The following is a 17,836-nucleotide window of genomic DNA, read 5'->3' as shown; positions in this document are numbered from 1 at the left end:
GAATTCCTCATTTTGTTTGTCTGAAGGAAATGCTTACAGCTGTCCAGCTTTGATAATATCAAAGTTGCGTTCAGGTGTGTTATGCTTTTGTCATATACACAGAATGCTAGCACTCTAGGTGTTCATTAGAACACTGTGGCAAGGGGAAAATGAACATCCCTGTATTACTATTCTGTGTGTGTTGCATCTTTCCGCAGTGGATGAAGCTTGAAAAGTAACAAAAAATGAACAAACGTTTATAAGGTAAGGAGTGAGTGATTCTACTACTTCTTTAGCAGAGTCAGTGACATATCCCAGTGCTTTATTTATCAGCAGCTCTGAAATGGGGTAATTCTGTGTTACTTTCAAATTAAAAATCATGCCCTCAGTATTTTTGAGATTGGTAATGGGAATGCTTGTGCAAGTGTAAGTTTGTTTAAAAATATTGGTAACTCCACCCCCTTCTTGGGCTTCCTCATTGTGATGAACTTAACCAGGTGTAAGAAATTGATTTGCTCAATGAGGAGGGTGAACCCTGGTTAGCAGTGATAAAGTGCACAGAGTCCTAAGGCCAACAAAAAAGAATCAGCAAAAATAGGAGGGATGAAGGCAAATAGTTTGGGGGAAAGACCACCCTAAGGCTGACAGGTCTAACACAGCCCATCCCCCTGAGCTGAAAGTGAGGAGAACTACCCAACCTCCTGGAAGTTCTCATCACTAAGGTGGAAAATCTAGAGAGACCATCAGCATTGGTGTTGTCTGACCCAGGACCATGTTCCACCCCTGTAGGGAGATGGACCTTCTCAACAATTTTGGATTCTCACCCCCTCATCTGCATCAGCTCAATGAGGGGTCTGTGGTCTGTCTGAACCGGAAAGTGTGTCCCGAATAAGTGCCCAGACCATAGCTAAGGCTTCTCTCTTGATAGCATTTTATCTCTGTTCCTGGGGAAATAACCTCCCAATAATAAAGGCTACAGGTAAGTCTATCATTCAACCATGACAACGCTGCCTCTTTGTCATGCTCTGAGGCATCTGTTTGCATATATTGAATTCCTGGGAAGAGTCAGGGGCCTTGAGTACAAGGGCTGTACACATGGCCTGTTTGAGGGCGTCAAAGGCTTTTTAACAGGCCTCTGTCCAGATCACCTTCTTGGGCTGCTTCTTCGAAGTCCGCTCAGTCAAGGGGGCATCAATGGGGGCAAACCCCTCAAGCGACCTCCTGAAATAACCAGTGAGGCTGAGGAAGGCCCTCACTTCCGTCTGAGTTTTGGGGGCTCCCAGGTCATGATGTTTTCATCTTGTCCTGGAGGGGCTGCACTTTAGCCCCACCCACAACGTGTCCCATGTACCCCACTGACCCCTTCCCTATCTGGGACTTACTGGCCTTGATAGTCAGGCTAGCCTGCTGCAGAGCCTGAAGCACTTCTTGGAGTTGAAATAGGTGGTCTTTCCAGCTGCTACTGAAGAAAGCCATGTCATCCAGGTGAGCAGCACCGAAGGCCTCCATCCCAGCCAGGACCTGATTCACCAACCACTGGAAGATGACAGGATCATTCTTGAGTCCAAAAGACATCACTGTAAACTGGAAGTGGGCCTCTGGAGTGGAAAAGGTAGACCTCTCTTTTGCATGCTCAGTAAGGACGATCTGCCAGTACACAGACGTTAGGTCAAATGTGCTGAGGAACTTGGCAGGCCGTATCCGATTAATAAACTACACAACTCAGGGAATGAGACGAATTTTGTCCACTCAGAACCAGAGTTCTGGGGTGGTACCCAGTGGGCGGCTTTGGACACCAGCACTACTGGGCTGGACCAGAGACTACTGGAGTGCTTGATCACTTCCAACTACAGAATCTTGGAGACCTTTTCCTTGATACTGGCGCTCACCTGGTCTGATATCCTGTAGTTTAGGTTCTTGACAGTGGGGCTGTCACCAGTGTCAATGTCATGGGTAGACAAGTGTGTAAGCCCAGGGGTAAGAGAGAACAGAGAACCAAACTGCCCCAACAACTGGCACCAGTCACTCTGTGTTGGACATGGCCATTCTTAGGGGATTTCCCTGAAACTTTTTCCTTTTTTTCCCCCTAGTTTTTGCTGATTCTCTTTTCAGACTTAGTACTCTGGGTGCTTTCCCATTGTAATGCAGTGTGAAAGTGTACACGCCCTTCCAACCCATGCAAGGAAGTGGTGCTTACCTGATTGGTTTAGGTGCTGTACCTGTGAGTATCCTGTAAAGAGGTATACCACATACCTAGGGCAGGTACCTGTGAGTACCCTGTAATGAGGTGTATCACATACCCAGGACAGGGGCCGCAGCACTGATCGCGCCACCCACAATAATAGTCTTTTAAACATGCAGGCCTGTGTGTGCCCATTTGCACTTATGCTCATGTGGCCTTTCTAATTCATTGAGCAATACTGAGGGTGCCTTACACTAACACTAGAGCACCCCTAGGGTGGGCCCTAGAGGGGGTGGAGCAAGTGATAGATGAAAGGCAGGGCAGGTACACATGTGTGTCCCCTGCCCAGGTAGCGAAGAACCCCTGTGTGTGTTTTCACTAACCCTAGGCGGAGCATGCGTAGTGCCTCTACGCGAAGTTCCACGGAGTTGGAAAGCAACTCTGTGGGACATCGCTCCCTGCCCTCCCCCTCCCAAAGTAATTAAAATTAATTAAAAAGTCACTTACCTGCCCCGTGGCTGCCTCCTCCCCGACATTGCCGCTCTTCTGCCTCCTCCTCATTGTCCTTCTTCACTAATAACCCCTACGTTGTACATCTTGAGCGTGCATATGCGCACTCGCAAGACATACAACATAGAGGTTATCAGTGAAGAAGGACGGAGAGGAGGAGACAGGAGAGTGGCTATGTCAAGGAGGAGGCAGCCACGGGGCAGGAAAGTGCCTTTTTAATTACTTTTAATTACTTTGGGAGGGTGGAGGGGCCGGCTAACTACTCTCCACCATGGAGTTGTAGTCTTGCCTGAACTCCACGTTCGCAACGAAACGCGGAATAGGCAGAACTACGTAAACTCCGATGGTGGAGTGTAGTTACCCGCCCGGGCTTAGTTTTCACTGCCTATGAGGTTTTCTCTCCCCTCTCCCCATAGGTTAACATGGGGAAATGGCTGAGATTACCTTAAGCTGCAGTGGGGTCTTACCTTGGAGCAGCCTCATGTTGTTTACTATCATTGGATTCACAATGACAAATCATTTCTTGTGGTACAGGTGGCTTTGCCATTAATAGATTAGAAATGCCACCTCTAGAAGCAGGGAATTTTTGTGTGCTAAATTCTTTTTTGTGCTATTTAGTTTGACTCCAGTTCACATTGGAGGCTGGGGGACCAAATCCATGCATTACCCAAAGACAGCCATAAACATTGGGCATGCAACTGGAATGATAGACCTCTGCCATTTGAGGACTTGGCTGGATAGATTGGGGGGAGAGGACACTTGGCCTCTGGGAAGCCAGGTTATGGCCCCACTAAAGATTAAGATCTGAGTTCGAAGGCTTCATGGCAAACAAGGCCTGAAATTTAGGGGAGACTGAATTTAAACATCTGTGGTTCAAAGGAGAACCCTCTGAACCACCCCCAACTTCAAAGGCAGACTACAGCATAACTGCTGGTGCCGTACTTTAGCAGGGAAGAGATACACTTGTGGGGACATGGGACCAGACATCTTGGATTGCGTGGTGCATACTGCCAGAGAAATCTGTTGGGCACAAGGAGAAGACTCCCATTGGAAGGGACAGTGCACCCTGCATGAATAGTGGCTGGCCTGGGCTGACTAACTGCTGTTATGTGGCACACTGAAGTTTGCTCTCCAAGGGCTTGTTGGCTTGCCACCTGTCCTTTGTGGAGGTCTCTGGGACTTTAAAGACCTCCTGTGAGGGGCCTACACCATCTAAGGCCTACCTTAGGGGTGGCTAATATGTATAAAAGGGAAGGTTTAGGGACTGGCAAGTGTGTCCACTTGCCAAGTCGACATGGAATCCCCAGGCTGCACAATGGCGCTGCAATGGCAGGCCTGAGCCACATTTTACAAGCTGCTTCTGTGGGTGGCACAACCGGTGCTGAAAGCCCACCAGCAGCATTTGATTTACAGGCCCTGGGCACACAGGGTGCACTGTACTAGTGTCTGACAAGCAAATCAAATAGGCCAATCATGGAGTCACTAATCCAATACAACAATTTACAATAGGGAGAACTTGCAGTTTGGCACTGAATAGTGCCCAAAGCATCTAGACCAGAAAAACACATAGCAAAAATGCAGGAGGCAACAGCAAACAAAATAGAAGGGAGACCCACGCCAATGGTGCCAGGTCTAACATACGGCAAACCCAAATTTTGGTTCATGAGTACCGGATTGTCTCGTGCGACTCGTATCATTATCCACCAGACATTGTGCCTCATTTCCAGGGAGGTATGTAGAACCCTAATCATGGTTCATTGTGACCTCATTGTCTGGTGAGACTTAGATCAACACATGCCAGAAATTGTGTATCACTTCCCGTGGGTTGTTGGGACAGCTGCATCCCCCCCACCCGGCCTGACAACCTCATGTTATCGGGTAGTATTGCCAAGATCCGGCCTAGATTGAGAGATTAAGTGACTGGGCTGAGGAACACTTCCGAGAGCAATTGGAAGTGGGTTGAGAGACTGGGTGAACCCCCTGTACTTCGCAGAACTGCGCTGGTTCCAGAAGGCAAATTGAGAGACCTTTTGATTGAAGTGGGACAGCCTTTAGCAATTTATGCTCTGCATAAAGTGGGTGAACTTCCAGAGTGGTGATCAACCCTTCATTTGTCGACTGTTGCCTGGTTACCCCGATAGTTACTCCAGCCTTCTCCACATGGACTCTGACTAAGTGTTGCTCTGGACTATTTCCAAGTGTGATTTATGGCCAGAAATACATCATGTTCATGTTGTGAAAATGAATGTGTGTTGAATACAATCTTTATTTACATACACCACGTGTGACGTCTCTTTTGTGATGCTCAGTGTATTTATTGTGTGAGAGTGCTGTGTCAATGCTTTACACATTACCTCTGTGATAAGACTGACTGCTCAGTACGAAGCTACGCAAGGGTGAGCACAGGTTATGTGGTGAGTCTAATCACCTAACCCTGACAGGAGTGGTATGATCTGCCTGGCTTGAGCACCACCTCAGCCAACCAGAAAGTACTAGTTCCAACACTCTGCTATTCTGGGGTCAGGGTAGGAGAGAGGTTGACACCGTCCACTGAGCCACCTTTGTCTTTTGGATGACAGGAGGTTAGGGAGAGGTTTAATCTCCTTCTCTACACCTTCATCGGTCACCAACAGCTCAGACATCTAATAGTGGGGTTTGAGATGATTTAGGTGGCGGACCATTGAGGGGTATCTGGGGGTCTTGAGCTCCACTATGTAGGTGGCCTCCCCTTTCCTCTCAATTACCTCATAGGACCCTGTTCAATGATTTTAGAGGGCCTTTGGCGCAACTGGCTCCATCATCTATACCTTCTGGGCAGACTGAAACTCAACCAGAGTGGCCTACTGGTCATAACACTGTTTTATTACTTCCTGGCTAATGTCTAAGTTCTTGGAAGCCTTCTTCCAGAACATCTGTATTTGGTTGGGGAGGGCTGGCATGTAGCTAACCCCATCAGAGGGGGCCTCTTGGGGGCTTGCTCCCACCCCTCCTTCATGAAACGGAGAGAACCCCTCATTGGGTTACCCAAGAGGAGTTCAAAAGGGCTAAATACTTCTGTGGTACCACCCTGCATACAAAGAGCAGTCATGGCAAGGGGGCATCCCACTTAGACCTCATGGGCTCAGTCAGGCCCCTAATTGTGACCTTCATGGCCCTGAGGATCCTGTTGAACCTGTCAACAACTCCATTAGTCTGTGAATGGTAAGGTGTGGAGAACTTGTAGATTACCCCACATTCCTCCCACTTCATGTACCTGGACTTGAAGTTGGTTCCCCTGTCAGACACCACTCCCTAGGAAAAACCCACTCAGATAAAAATCATCATCAGGGCCCTAGCCACTGCAGGAGCAGTCATGGTACTCAGAGGGATGGCCTCTGGGTATGGGATACCAAAACCAGGATAAACCAGGGATGTTTTGTTGACCAGGGGCTAAACAATGTTGATGCCCACCCTCTCAAAGTAAGTGCCAATGACAGGCATGGGACGTAAGAGAGCCTTAAGTTTTGTCCCATTGATCTGGCAGGTTAGGCAGGTCCTACTGTAAGCACAGGAGGATGCCCTCATCCAGGGTCAGTAGAAGTGGGTGGTAAGCCTGGCAAAGGGCTTGTCCTGCCCAAGGTCTCCTGCCAGGGGTAATCCGTGAGCCAGACCCAGTAGGAACATTCTGTAACTTTGGGGGACCACCAGCACACATGCTGCCCATGCTCAGGTGCCGTAGGCTCACTGTAAAGGAGCTTGTTCTCCCAGTAAATATGGTGATCTCCAGAGGTTTCACCAGTTGCCTAGGCTTTGGCCTGCCTCTCTAGGGTTGTGCACTCTCTCTCCACCTGGCAGAACTACTCCCTGGATGGTCTACCCTCAACTTGCCATTCTGCAAGCTCAGGCAGATATCCTAGCAAGGCAATGTCTTGCCCAGTCAGCTCCAGCGCTGCCTCCTCTGTATCCTCATCCATTTGGTATTGTGGGAGCCTCATGGGACGGTTTCCTACGCCCCCTGCACTTCCCTTTCTTGGCAGCTGTCTTGCTCATTTTTCTAGGATCCAGACTCTCCTGATTCCCCTCCTGGGCAGCCATGGATCATGTGGTCCCACATACCCCTTCAGGCAACCCAAACATTTACAGGTGTGACCTGAGATCCACTTCCTTCCAGGCAGTGTGCTCCAAGTCATCCCCTAGCAACCAATTCCCAGGCATGGTAGGGTTCACAGCTACCTTAATAGAACCTGAGACCACCCCTATACAAAAGGAGCTACCGGGTAGTGACTCTCATGGTTGTCTGCTACTACGACCTTGTGAAATGAATTGTATATCACCTGCTCTGAGTATACAAGATGACACTTGACAGTAGTAATACTGGCTCCTGTGTTTCTCAGAGCATCCACCCTATGGACATGGATGGTGACCTACTTTCTATACTTGGAAGTATTGGAAGGCTTGTGGGCTTTAGGCACCATCTCTCTGTCACCCAGGGGCACTAAGGAAACCCCAGCTGCCGCCCACACTGACTGGGACCATCTCCTCCACGAGCACTACACTAGCCAACCCCTGGGACTGCCCACTACTGGGGGGGCTCTGGCCTCTTAGGACACTTGGGAAATCACTTGGTGTACCCATACTGATAGCACTCATAGCACTTACAAACTTACCAGTGTTTTTATCTACAAAACCTATCTTTTGGTAGTCAGATTGGGAATGGGCCTATTTCCCCTGTAAGCTGTTTTGGGGCCTTTGTGAGAACTCTTTCGTGTTTTTATCTCCACCCTACGTCTTCTGGTGGGAACCCTGACCACCCTTTTTAGAGTCCCCCCAATGCCTTCTTGTACACTCTGGTACTGATCCAGAGGTCCACCTCCTCAGCAAGCTTTAGACAATCAGTCAGCTTGCTGTCCACTAGGTGCTGGCAGAGCTCTGTAAAACATGTTTTGAGCATATACTTCCTCAAAGTTAAGTTGAGTTGTACAGCCAAACATAGGTGTCGAGTTTGCTTGCCTCCACACAGCCATTAAGTGCCTTGTTTGAATAGTCCAGGAAATCCACCCAAGATTGGTTTGGGAGTTTGTGGCTGTCCCTGTACCTCTGATGGTGCTTTTCAGACGTCAACCCAAATTTAGCAGCAAGTATGGCTATCTTGGGGGCATACTTTGTCTAGTCACCAATCTTGTAAATGTGAGAAGTGTGCCACTCCCCACTGTAGGCATGTGCTTCAGAAATCTACTCCCCAGTTTTCCTCTGGAACCTTGTGTTCCTTCATAGCTTTCTCTTAGGCGGAAAACTATGTGTCTAAACATTCTCCCACCACAACATTGGACAGCAGATCTTTGGCTAAGACCCTCTCAGCCTCAGCCATGGCCTTAGCATTTATTGCCTCCAGTTTTATTTTGGCCAATTGCAGGTTGAGCCCCCTATCTGTCCTCCAACTCTTTTGGGGACAGGTTCTTTGAAGGCAAACTGCTCTCTGCCCTCACACTGGCTTCTCTTTCAGCGGCCAGATGATCTACCTCCTCTGGGATTTCCTGCTCAGGACCCACAGCCAGGGCCTCCTCCACTCCTAAACCAAGCCCCCCTCATCAGGATCTCCCTCATTAAGATCCTTCTTAGATTCTCGTGTCCACCTCATAGGCATGGAGGGCTATACGATGGTTGGGTTTTGTGGCCTTCTTTCCTGCGAGCAGCCCCCTCCCATTGAAGAGTTTCTGCAACTCAGCCCTGCTGAGGCCATCCACATTGAGCATCTCCATGGTAAAAGACAATGAGTTATAGAATTTAACTTTAGAAAATGAAAAAACAACCAATCAGAAAATTAGGAAGAATTTAAAAATGCTCAAATTGGTCTCACATTACTTTCTGGCATTTTTAGTGTACACAAAATCTCTGTATGGCACTGCACAAACACAAGTCCTAATCCTCATTGCTGAATACCAATGTAAGAAGTTAGGTTCTCGTTGAGGGAGGTGAACCCTACTCAAGAAGTAACCACAGTCCTTGGCAGGGTAAAGTCACAAGCTATTCCCAAATTAACCTGTGCTCAAATCCCTGGCACCTTAGCACAGAGCAGCCAGGCTTGACTTAGAGTCAACGTGTACAATTTTTGGTCCAGTAATTCACAAAGTAATACAGTGAAGGACAACACAAGAAATAACCCACACCAATTTAGAAACGTAGAGTAGAACTGAATAATTAACTTAAGACAAAAACAATTAAAATCCAATCAGCAGAACCCGAGATATGCCATTATAAAGATTTAAATGAAAATAGTGCCAAAGAGCAGAAAGTGCCATCTGTGGCTATCTGATTGTGTTAGACCAGGACAAAGTCACAAGTTTAGACTGACCACAATGAAGTGTGGACCGGCTACAGGGACCTAGTTAGGCCTGCTGAACAAAGTACCTTATACCCTGGTTGCAAAGTGATGTGGAGTCCCACATCCAGGATGTGTCGCGCAGCCAAGACGATGCAAGGTTTTACCAAGGAGATGCATCCTGCAGAGGCCGTTCTGAGGAGCTGTGGTGGGCAATGCAAGGTCCTTGCGTGAAAATACATTGCGCAACAATGATACAAATGGGACCACAACTGAGCTGGCAGAGTACCTTCAGGCTCACTTCCAAGGGTCCAGAACTGGGCTGGCACCAATTGGGTGGGCACGACTCGCAGTAGGCAGAGTCCAAGTGCTGGGTTCAAAGTTGTTGGAGCCTGTTATATCCCTGAGGCTTTGACCAGGAGGCAAGCCAACAAACCCTTGGAGTCTCTTGTGGTCCTAGGTGCAAAACGCAGGTCCAGTCCTTCTCACTCATCCAGTAAGGTAAGAGAGTGCCAACATAACTTTGGAAGTGTGATTAGTAAAGATTTGGTGATTAATTAAGATCTGCAATTTACATTGGACCATAAAGATTGAAAATGTCTGAGGGTCCCCTCTAGTTTCTCAGGAAGGGCTAAAACTAAATTAGGGATAACATTAGCACTTTAGTGTACTCCTGGACCACTACCTACAACATTGGCAGTATTCATAAAAACCCACTTTGGCATTATCATTACGTGATGTGGTGATAGTATAGCCAGAACCAGACATTAATTGGTTCAAACGGCTCACGAGAAGAGCTTAATTGATACTGAATGTTTCAAGCTGTTCATGAATCTTAATATCGGCTTAAGCCATCATCAGCATGTGGCCTACAAAAGGATCCATAACCAACCTGGCAAGGTTGTATGTGATTTCATAGAAAACTATTAAATGGAGCACCATAACTGAGAAACCATTTCACCATAACTGTTTAATGGAAACATGCAGAATGAATGACACTTACCATTTCATAGAAACCAATTCATAGAACGCCTTTTATTCATAATTGGCCTTTGCATGCTTATTTTTTCAAGGTATAAATGCAATGGTTGCATTAAGATTTTTTTTTATCTGAGGTATTTATTTATGTCAGTGCTTTACTTCAGGGTACATTACTTCAGATTTATATCTTCTACATTGTCAAACAATTACTTTTGATGTTTTTAATTCGCAGACCATCCAACATGCCTAAACACCTTCAATCCCTCACCCCTTAACAACACTGAACCCTAGAACCTCTTCATCGCCCAAACAGCAGCTATGCCAGATCCTTACAAAAACCCTCACCAACCTTAAACACCATCTATAACAGACCACTAAAAAAACACCCACTAAAGTCCACTCATCCCTGATCCCTAAAGGTGCTTTCAACCTGTAAACTCCACCCATCCCCAAACCCTAAACCCCCCCATCCCTATACTCCACTCATCATTGAACCCTAAAATCCTTTTTCTACATTTCAACTTCAGCCATCCCTAAACCCTTAAAACCCAATACCACATCAAAACTCCACCCACCCCTGAACACTAAAAAACATTTAAAACCCCCAAATCTACCTATCTCTCACCAGCCTTAAACTCTGCCGATCTGTAAACACTGAAAACCTCTCAATACTGCTACACTCCACCCATCCCTTAACCATCAAAATGCCCAAACACCCCTAACCTTTTCATCCGTGAACCCCAAAAAACCCTCACCTCCCCAAAACTCCACCCATTCAGGATTTCTAAAAAGCCCTCACAACCCTTAAACTCCTCCCAATCACTCGGTCATAAAAACCCCTTTCTGCACCTGAACTCCTCCCATTCCTGACTCCTGATATTTCCTCATCACCCATACCATTACCAAACCCCTCTCTAACCCGAAATTCCTCCAACTTTTAATATAATTTGGAAATTGTCCTTAAAATTATCTTTTCTTTAAAATGTTGTATTTAATTTTAGATTTTTTTTTTAATTTCCTTAAAATTGCCTTTCCTTAAAACTGGTTTTCCATGATTTGATTTCCTCATCCTATTAGATTTCGATTTTGCATTAATTCACAAATATCAGCCTGGCAAACTGTCAGGGTTCACAGTCATGGACCCGCTGAATGGCCCTACTGCCCCCTAGATACTGAACTGAGTGATAAGTATTACCACACACAGCAACTGGAATATGGAGTGAAACATAAATCTAGAACTGGAGCTCACACTGAATGTCAGTATAGATACCGGTTGGATGGAACATACAGGAAAAAGAACACCGGTTCCAGCAGCAGGACAGGAGTCTACCAGAAATCTGTCAAAGGCCCCAGGTCGCTTTTAATGCTCTTAACTTGGTGTATTCAGTGCCTAACAACAAAGTGATGCCCAGCCAGTTTACTACAAGACTCATCTTACCAACAGTAAAAGAGCAATGGTCCGCTCTCAAGGCACTGGGAAGCGCCTCACCCGCAGTGCTACAACAAAGTCATGGGGAGATGGAGAAACAGGGAAGACCAACAGTGAGACTAGTAAAAACGTGATATTAAATATTAAAGTAGTTCAACACTTCACAAATCATGCACGCCTATAGATAGAATGCAGGACATAATAAGAACATCAGATAGTGTGCCGGTTGAAGTCTACTAGAGGATGCTGAAATAATAAAAATATGTGTCCTGTGTGCCTCAGCAGTGTTTGCTAAAAGGCCAACTCGGCCTTTCAGTAGAGGATGCCCTGAGGAGGTTTTGCCAGTCAGGTTACTCCACCTAGTTGATCTGGTTGCAAAAGCCCCAGGGGCATTAGGTGATGCGGTGTTAATTCGCCACTCACATAGCAATTATGACAGAGAGAAATGAGCAGGCCCCCCTCAAGAGCCAAAACAGTAGGTTGTGGCAAACGGAAATAAATAAACAAAATGGCGGCGCTAGAGTAGACGCTTGCATCGCAGTATAATGAAAACTGAGGCTAGTGGCCCCACAAGATGTACTCGGGTTGTTAAAAGTGCCCAGCAATGTAAGTGAGGAAATGTTTGTTCCATGGTTCAGGGGCACTTTCTGTGATATTCAGAGACTCCCGATTGCAGAAAGAAGTGTCAGTGTGTGTCTAGTTTTGTGAGCCAGCCTTGGATTGATTTGGGAGTGATTGAGGGTGATTAATCCAGATGTGATGGTTTTAGCTTGTTGCATTTGCGGTTTGTCATATTCAAACATTTAAGTCACCAAGAAATGCTTAAATGACGGCATTTGATTGTGAGGTCCGTTATGGTATCCAGAAAGGCAATCAAACAAACAATGGTGGCTACGGGCCCCCCCCCTTATCGCACAATCAAGTGTTGCTGTAAGTGTCAGAGAAATGAACACATTTGTGGTTGCCCACCTAAAGAAATGGTTCGCCACCAGTTGGAACCACAAATAAATCAGCAAATGACACAAGTATCTGAGAGGCAACAGGAATAATAAATAGCAAAATAACGGCAAATTTGCCAAACAAAGGCAGATGAATTGAGAGGTTTATATTTATCAATTATATCCAGAAATGCACCCGTAAAATGTCCATTCTTTTGTGGAGGACAGTAAACTAGTAGGAATACTCATAAGAACCTTGAGATAGGATTGCATACTTTCAATAAAGACTTATATCCTGATCTTTTTATATCTTCTGTTTTGGTGATGGTCATATCCTTGAGTATCTCTACTGGACCTCTTATATTCTTTTAATGCCAGTTCATCAGTATCCTGGTGAAATTGCTTGGTGGAGCTGGATCATCTCCATGCCACGTTACTGTGATGAGAAAGATCTGTTTTTTGTGAGACAGTAGACTACAAATGTATGTGCAGCTTTGGAAGGAAACAGTGGATGAGTGGATTAGAGCAGGATTGGCGGTAGAGTGGGTTTTACTGTTCAGTGTGATGTGAAGCAGGAGTCCTCAATTCAGGGGCAACCATGCCATGACTATTCTGTTCCGAAAGACTTACAAGTGATTTGGAGGAGTGCTCCTGGATGCGGGGGAGCCTTGGAGTTTGCACTGTTGGGAACATTGAGAGTTTTGGCAGCTATTGCAATGTGAACCATTGGTTTTTGCTTGTCGAAATGACTTGTGTGGTTATGTGTGGTAGGTGTGTAAGTAATACTCAGGCTGGTTGTCTTGACTTTTCATAAGTGTGTGTCTGTTCCAAGGGTTTAAATTCCACCCTAGCTTGGGCATCTCTTTTGTCTTTACTGACATAGTACATTCCCCAAAAGTATTTGTTTATAACTTCATGCTTCATGAAATAAAAATACTGTCAGGTTAAAACAGTGTTTGACATGTGCACACAAAAGATTAAGAATAGAAAGTGACCTAATTAATGGGATACAATTTGAATAAAGAAAAGAGGTTCTTGGAGAAGAGTCTGTTTCCTTTAGAGAAAGAGAGATTGAAAGGTAATTCACATTTTTAGAAATTTACTCTTGGGGTACAGGTAAAGAGAAGTCCATTTACTTAACATATGTTTGAATAGGTCATGTTAAATGTGAGTACCATGTGGCTGCTCACCAGTGATCTGATGTTATTCCTTGCAGGGCACCGTGATTTTATGTAATCTGGCCTCAGCTCTGTACGATCCTAATTACTGGGAGAAACCTCATCAATTCAATCCGGGCCATTTCCTTGATAAGGAGGGGAACTTTGTGACCAGTGAGGCCTTCTTACCTTTTTCTGCAGGTAAGCCTTCATCAGGACTGACTATGACTGTCAAAATGTATCACACGCAGGAGGCCCTTAGTGTCTTTCGTTATCCTCTGTACCATAAATGTTGAAACGGATATTAGCAACTACATTATTAGATTATTATTCCTGCAATACGTTCCTTTACAAAGGCAGTTGAGCTCTTAGAGTGCTCAGTGTGCAGCACAAGTTCTGAGTGTGACATCACTCAGTTCATGTGTGTGTGTGAGGTTACCACATTTACATGCATGTGACTTCATGACTGTAATGCTCCAGTAAGGTTACTAACTGACTTCATAAGTTGTCCCTCTGCCCACCAAGTTGTTCCCGGTCTCTGGCAGAACCTCTGTTTCCAAATCTGCTAAATCCTATTAGGAAATCGCAAAATTGTTATTTCATAATTTGCAATATCCTAATAGCGAATGCATATCAGTAGGAATTGCTATTAGAAAACCACAGGTTACATACATTCCCTTTTGCGATTCCCAAATGGCAATTTCTATGATTCTCTAATTGGGAATCGCTATTTGGGGATTTCGTACATATGGGCCCTAATTCCTAGTAACATGTTTAAATGTCACTATCAATTTAGATAGTCACAAGCGTTCAACGAATTGCAAAATGTTGTTTAAAGCAATCTTCCAGAACTTGTCTGACTTGTCAGCATGAAGTTTGTTTTAAAAGTTACTATTATTGAATAACAATTTCATAGATCACATGGTAAATTTTGTTGAAATGGTTTCCATCGGTGTATTTTGTTTCCTAACAAACATTTTACCTCTGCAGACTAGAGGTCCCTTGATCGTGTCCATGTCCCATCCAAATTCAAGAAATAAAGCAGGGGCACCACCTGTGATTTGGCCTTTATTTCTTTTTTGATTGCAAGAACAGAAAATCTTCAATACTTAGTTTTTTATTTTGGCAGTGCAGGAGCAGCACTGCCAAACCTCTTTTTTAATCGCCCGGATTAGGAGTTTTCTATTGTCTGGCGGGTGGTTCTTTGGCGTGTCCACGGCGGTGCCTATGAAATAGGCACTGCAATGGGAACATCAAAATCAGTACCTACATGGCATGGACTGCTGCAGGTACAGGGGCGCATACACACAGGGGGGCACAGCATATGCCCCTCTGCATGCACGTCATGGTGCAGACAATAGGGGGCCATGTAGGGTCCCCTTTTTTTCCTCCATGAAAAATGTAGCGGTGTGAAAACTGGTAATATGCTTGGCAGGGCCACAGCAGCCCCGGCAAGCATAATGCGGCCTCAAGACCGCCGCAACACCACCAGAGATCAAGGGACCTCCAGACTCGAGGGGGGGTGGCGGTGGTGGTGTTCCAACCACCCTATTACAACCAGGGCAGTCGAGCCGCCCTGAGACCACCATAACTACCAGGGATCAGAGAATGTTGAAATTTGTAAAACAAAGGCCTCACAGAGCCCGAGGCAATTGGAATCCCCATGGGCTCTGTGAGGCCATTGCGCATAGCAACAGCTGTGAACAAACATTGGAATGTTGGAGCTACGGGCGTCTACCGACCATTAGAAGCCCGGAGCACTTGTTTTCAATGGAGCTCCCAACATTCCAATGTTCAAATTGGTATTACCGTCCTGTGTATTACAACTGTGAAGTATTGATGGTGCACCAACTAATTAAGACGTGACTAAAGATTTTTCTGGAGCTGCTCTTCATTATGATGTGTCACAACAATGCCTTTTAACTGACATTTTATTTCCTTAAGAAAAAAGCTGTGTTTATTTCAAGATGTGTTAACCTCTGCTCTCAGACAAGGGCCCTAAAACCCTTTTGTATCTAGCAAGCATCTTCTAATTGTTTTAATTAATGTCCTAGCCATATTCTGAGCATTGTTCCTCACTGTAGTTACATGAATATGTCCTCATCTTCTTCTCATGACACAAACATGGATGCAAGAAAATTACCCAATGATATTGGGCTTTAGAAAGTTAATTAATGTTATCTTAATCTGATAATGTGTGAATCCTATTGAATCTGAGCCCCAAATCCTAACCACCTTGATGTGTAATACTTGACTGCTGCACCCCAGCTACTCTTAGAGAATAAAGTCACTTAAGCAAGTCTTAGCTAGCCTTCACCAAGTTCTCTGCACACGCTGCAGGACATGGAGAATAGGCCTGGCAGTCATCAGCACATTGCTTAATTGTAACAATGCCTGTTTGACTAAAACAAGTGATTTTAGCTCTGTTCTTTTTTCAGGACACCGCGTGTGTTTGGGGGAACTACTGGCCAGGACTCTGCTCTTTATCTACTTTGCCAGCCTCCTCCGCACCTTCACCTTCCGCCTCCCTGATGGGGTGAAAGAAGTCAACATGGGCACCGTTTTTGGAATTACACTACAACCGCACCCGTATAAGACCTGTGCCGTACTCCGCAAGGCAAGAGCCCCTGCTGTTGGTGACATTTCAGAATAGTGTATGAACAGCACTAAGGGTTTTCCCATTTCAGGGACCTCTTGACTTTCTAAAGAGGTTCCCTCTATCAGCCCACCAGTACATTAAAATATGGTATAACAATTTGCAAAGTTTACTTAAAGGCAACAAATACCTTAGCTGTGTGAATGTGTTATAGAACTTTTGTTTTCATTTTCCCATCACTTTACAAAAAGTGGGGGGAAAAAACAATCCTTCTCGAGAACAGCACACCGATTTTATAATATGTTGTGTTTTGTGGCTGTGTGTATTAAATGCCATGACAGGCTCAGTAGATAAGATTTAAGGGAGGGTGTTTTGGGAGGGTTTCATGAAAGACCTCCTTTGATGTTACCTACTTTACGACCCCCAGACTTCAAAATCAGAAGGAGGGGAGTTCTTCCCAAAACTAAAATAGTGTCTCTCGGGGAAGGATGTATCTAACCGGCTTCTGGCAAGGAGGTGCGAAAAAGGGAAAATACTTGCTTATTTGCCTTAAAACCATGTCTTGCAAAAGTGGTAATGCTTACGCTTCTCTAAACATGTCCATTACTGAATATATATGGCGTTTTATACCAGTATGTGGATTACTAAATTATTAGTAGGCCAGCTAAGTTATATGCATTTCTGATACCCTACAGCCATTTTATTTACTATTGTTCAATTGCACATTTTCTGCCCTGTGTACTAAACATCGCCTTGTTCTGGAGATTGGCACCTCAAAGCGAGAAGTTTAGAGAACAAGGAAGTCAACACTTGTCTGTGCCTCCAGTGTCAGCTCGTCAAGGGTTTCTCATATTCTTTCTCATGAAAGATCCTGGCACCTGGACATTAATTGGTATCAATTAGTTACAGTCCTGATCATGTGTTTTTGGATCCGTTCGCTTGCATTGGGGAAATTGTGCATCTAAATAGTCACTGAATCTATAGCTTGTAGCATTATATGACCCAACTGATTGTGAGCAGAAGATGTGGTCCGCTGAGACGGCAATTGCTGTGCATTATTCAGTTTGTATATTCTCCATTTCTTTTACATTAAATGCATATTAGAATTTATGGGCTATTCCAAGGGTTGTGTTTTCTCTTACAAGGTGATAGGTTCGTGACAAGCTTTCCATCATCCCTGAATTATGTGTTATCTTGTGCATGTTTGTATGACTTCAATAAACTAAAATATTTACAATGCTGTGTCTGTGGAATTCTTTACATTGTACATGTGTATTAGTCATGTACCATTGTATTTCAAATGACAGTGTCTGGTGAGGGAGATGTATCCCATGGTCAGGTCTGGATAACCGTGGCCAGCCATTCTTGTGCCATTTGTTATCACTATATGTAATTCTGAGTTGAGCCCAAGGATTGTTTATTTATTTTTTAACACACATTTGAATTTTGCTGTTCTATCCTTCCATTTGACTACATTGTCAGAGGACAGCTTTGTAATTGTAAGTTTTCCCTTAACATAGCACATGCCTGCTTTGGCGCTGAAAACTTGACAACAGCACAGGAGTGTTATAGAAAACAAGTATCAGCAAAGCCATTAGGTCTGACCTTGACAAGCTGTGTGGTAGCTATTTTTAGGTCTCGCGTTTGGCAGCGCATGCGCTGCATGCGCTGTCTCAGCGAGACCTAAAGTAATCTGTATGTTGGCTGAAACTTAGTATAATTTGCTTTTCCGCTTGTGATTGGTTTACCAGAGGCATTGTGTTGTG

At 45.0% G+C, this 17,836-nt stretch overlaps 1 protein-coding gene across 1 annotated transcript in view; it reads left to right on the top strand.

Moving 5' to 3' along the window:
* LOC146786146 (cytochrome P450 2J2-like) overlaps nucleotides 1–17,274 on the top strand; it is a 281,239-nt gene extending 263,965 nt beyond the window's left edge. The window contains exons 8-9 of the mRNA XM_085635650.1: nucleotides 13,534–13,675; nucleotides 15,913–17,274. Of these exons, the coding sequence (XP_085491776.1) occupies nucleotides 13,534–13,675; nucleotides 15,913–16,127 (357 nt within the window). The 3' untranslated portion in view covers nucleotides 16,128–17,274. The remainder of the gene's footprint in view (nucleotides 1–13,533; nucleotides 13,676–15,912) is intronic.
* The last annotated feature ends 562 nt before the right edge of the window (nucleotides 17,275–17,836 follow it).

Source organism: Triturus cristatus, chromosome 11, assembly GCF_964204655.1.
Source record: "Triturus cristatus chromosome 11, aTriCri1.1, whole genome shotgun sequence".
Taxonomy (NCBI): domain Eukaryota; kingdom Metazoa; phylum Chordata; class Amphibia; order Caudata; family Salamandridae; genus Triturus; species Triturus cristatus.
Note: the sequence above shows the minus strand (reverse complement) of the source record. Positions and strands in the feature narration are given on the sequence as shown.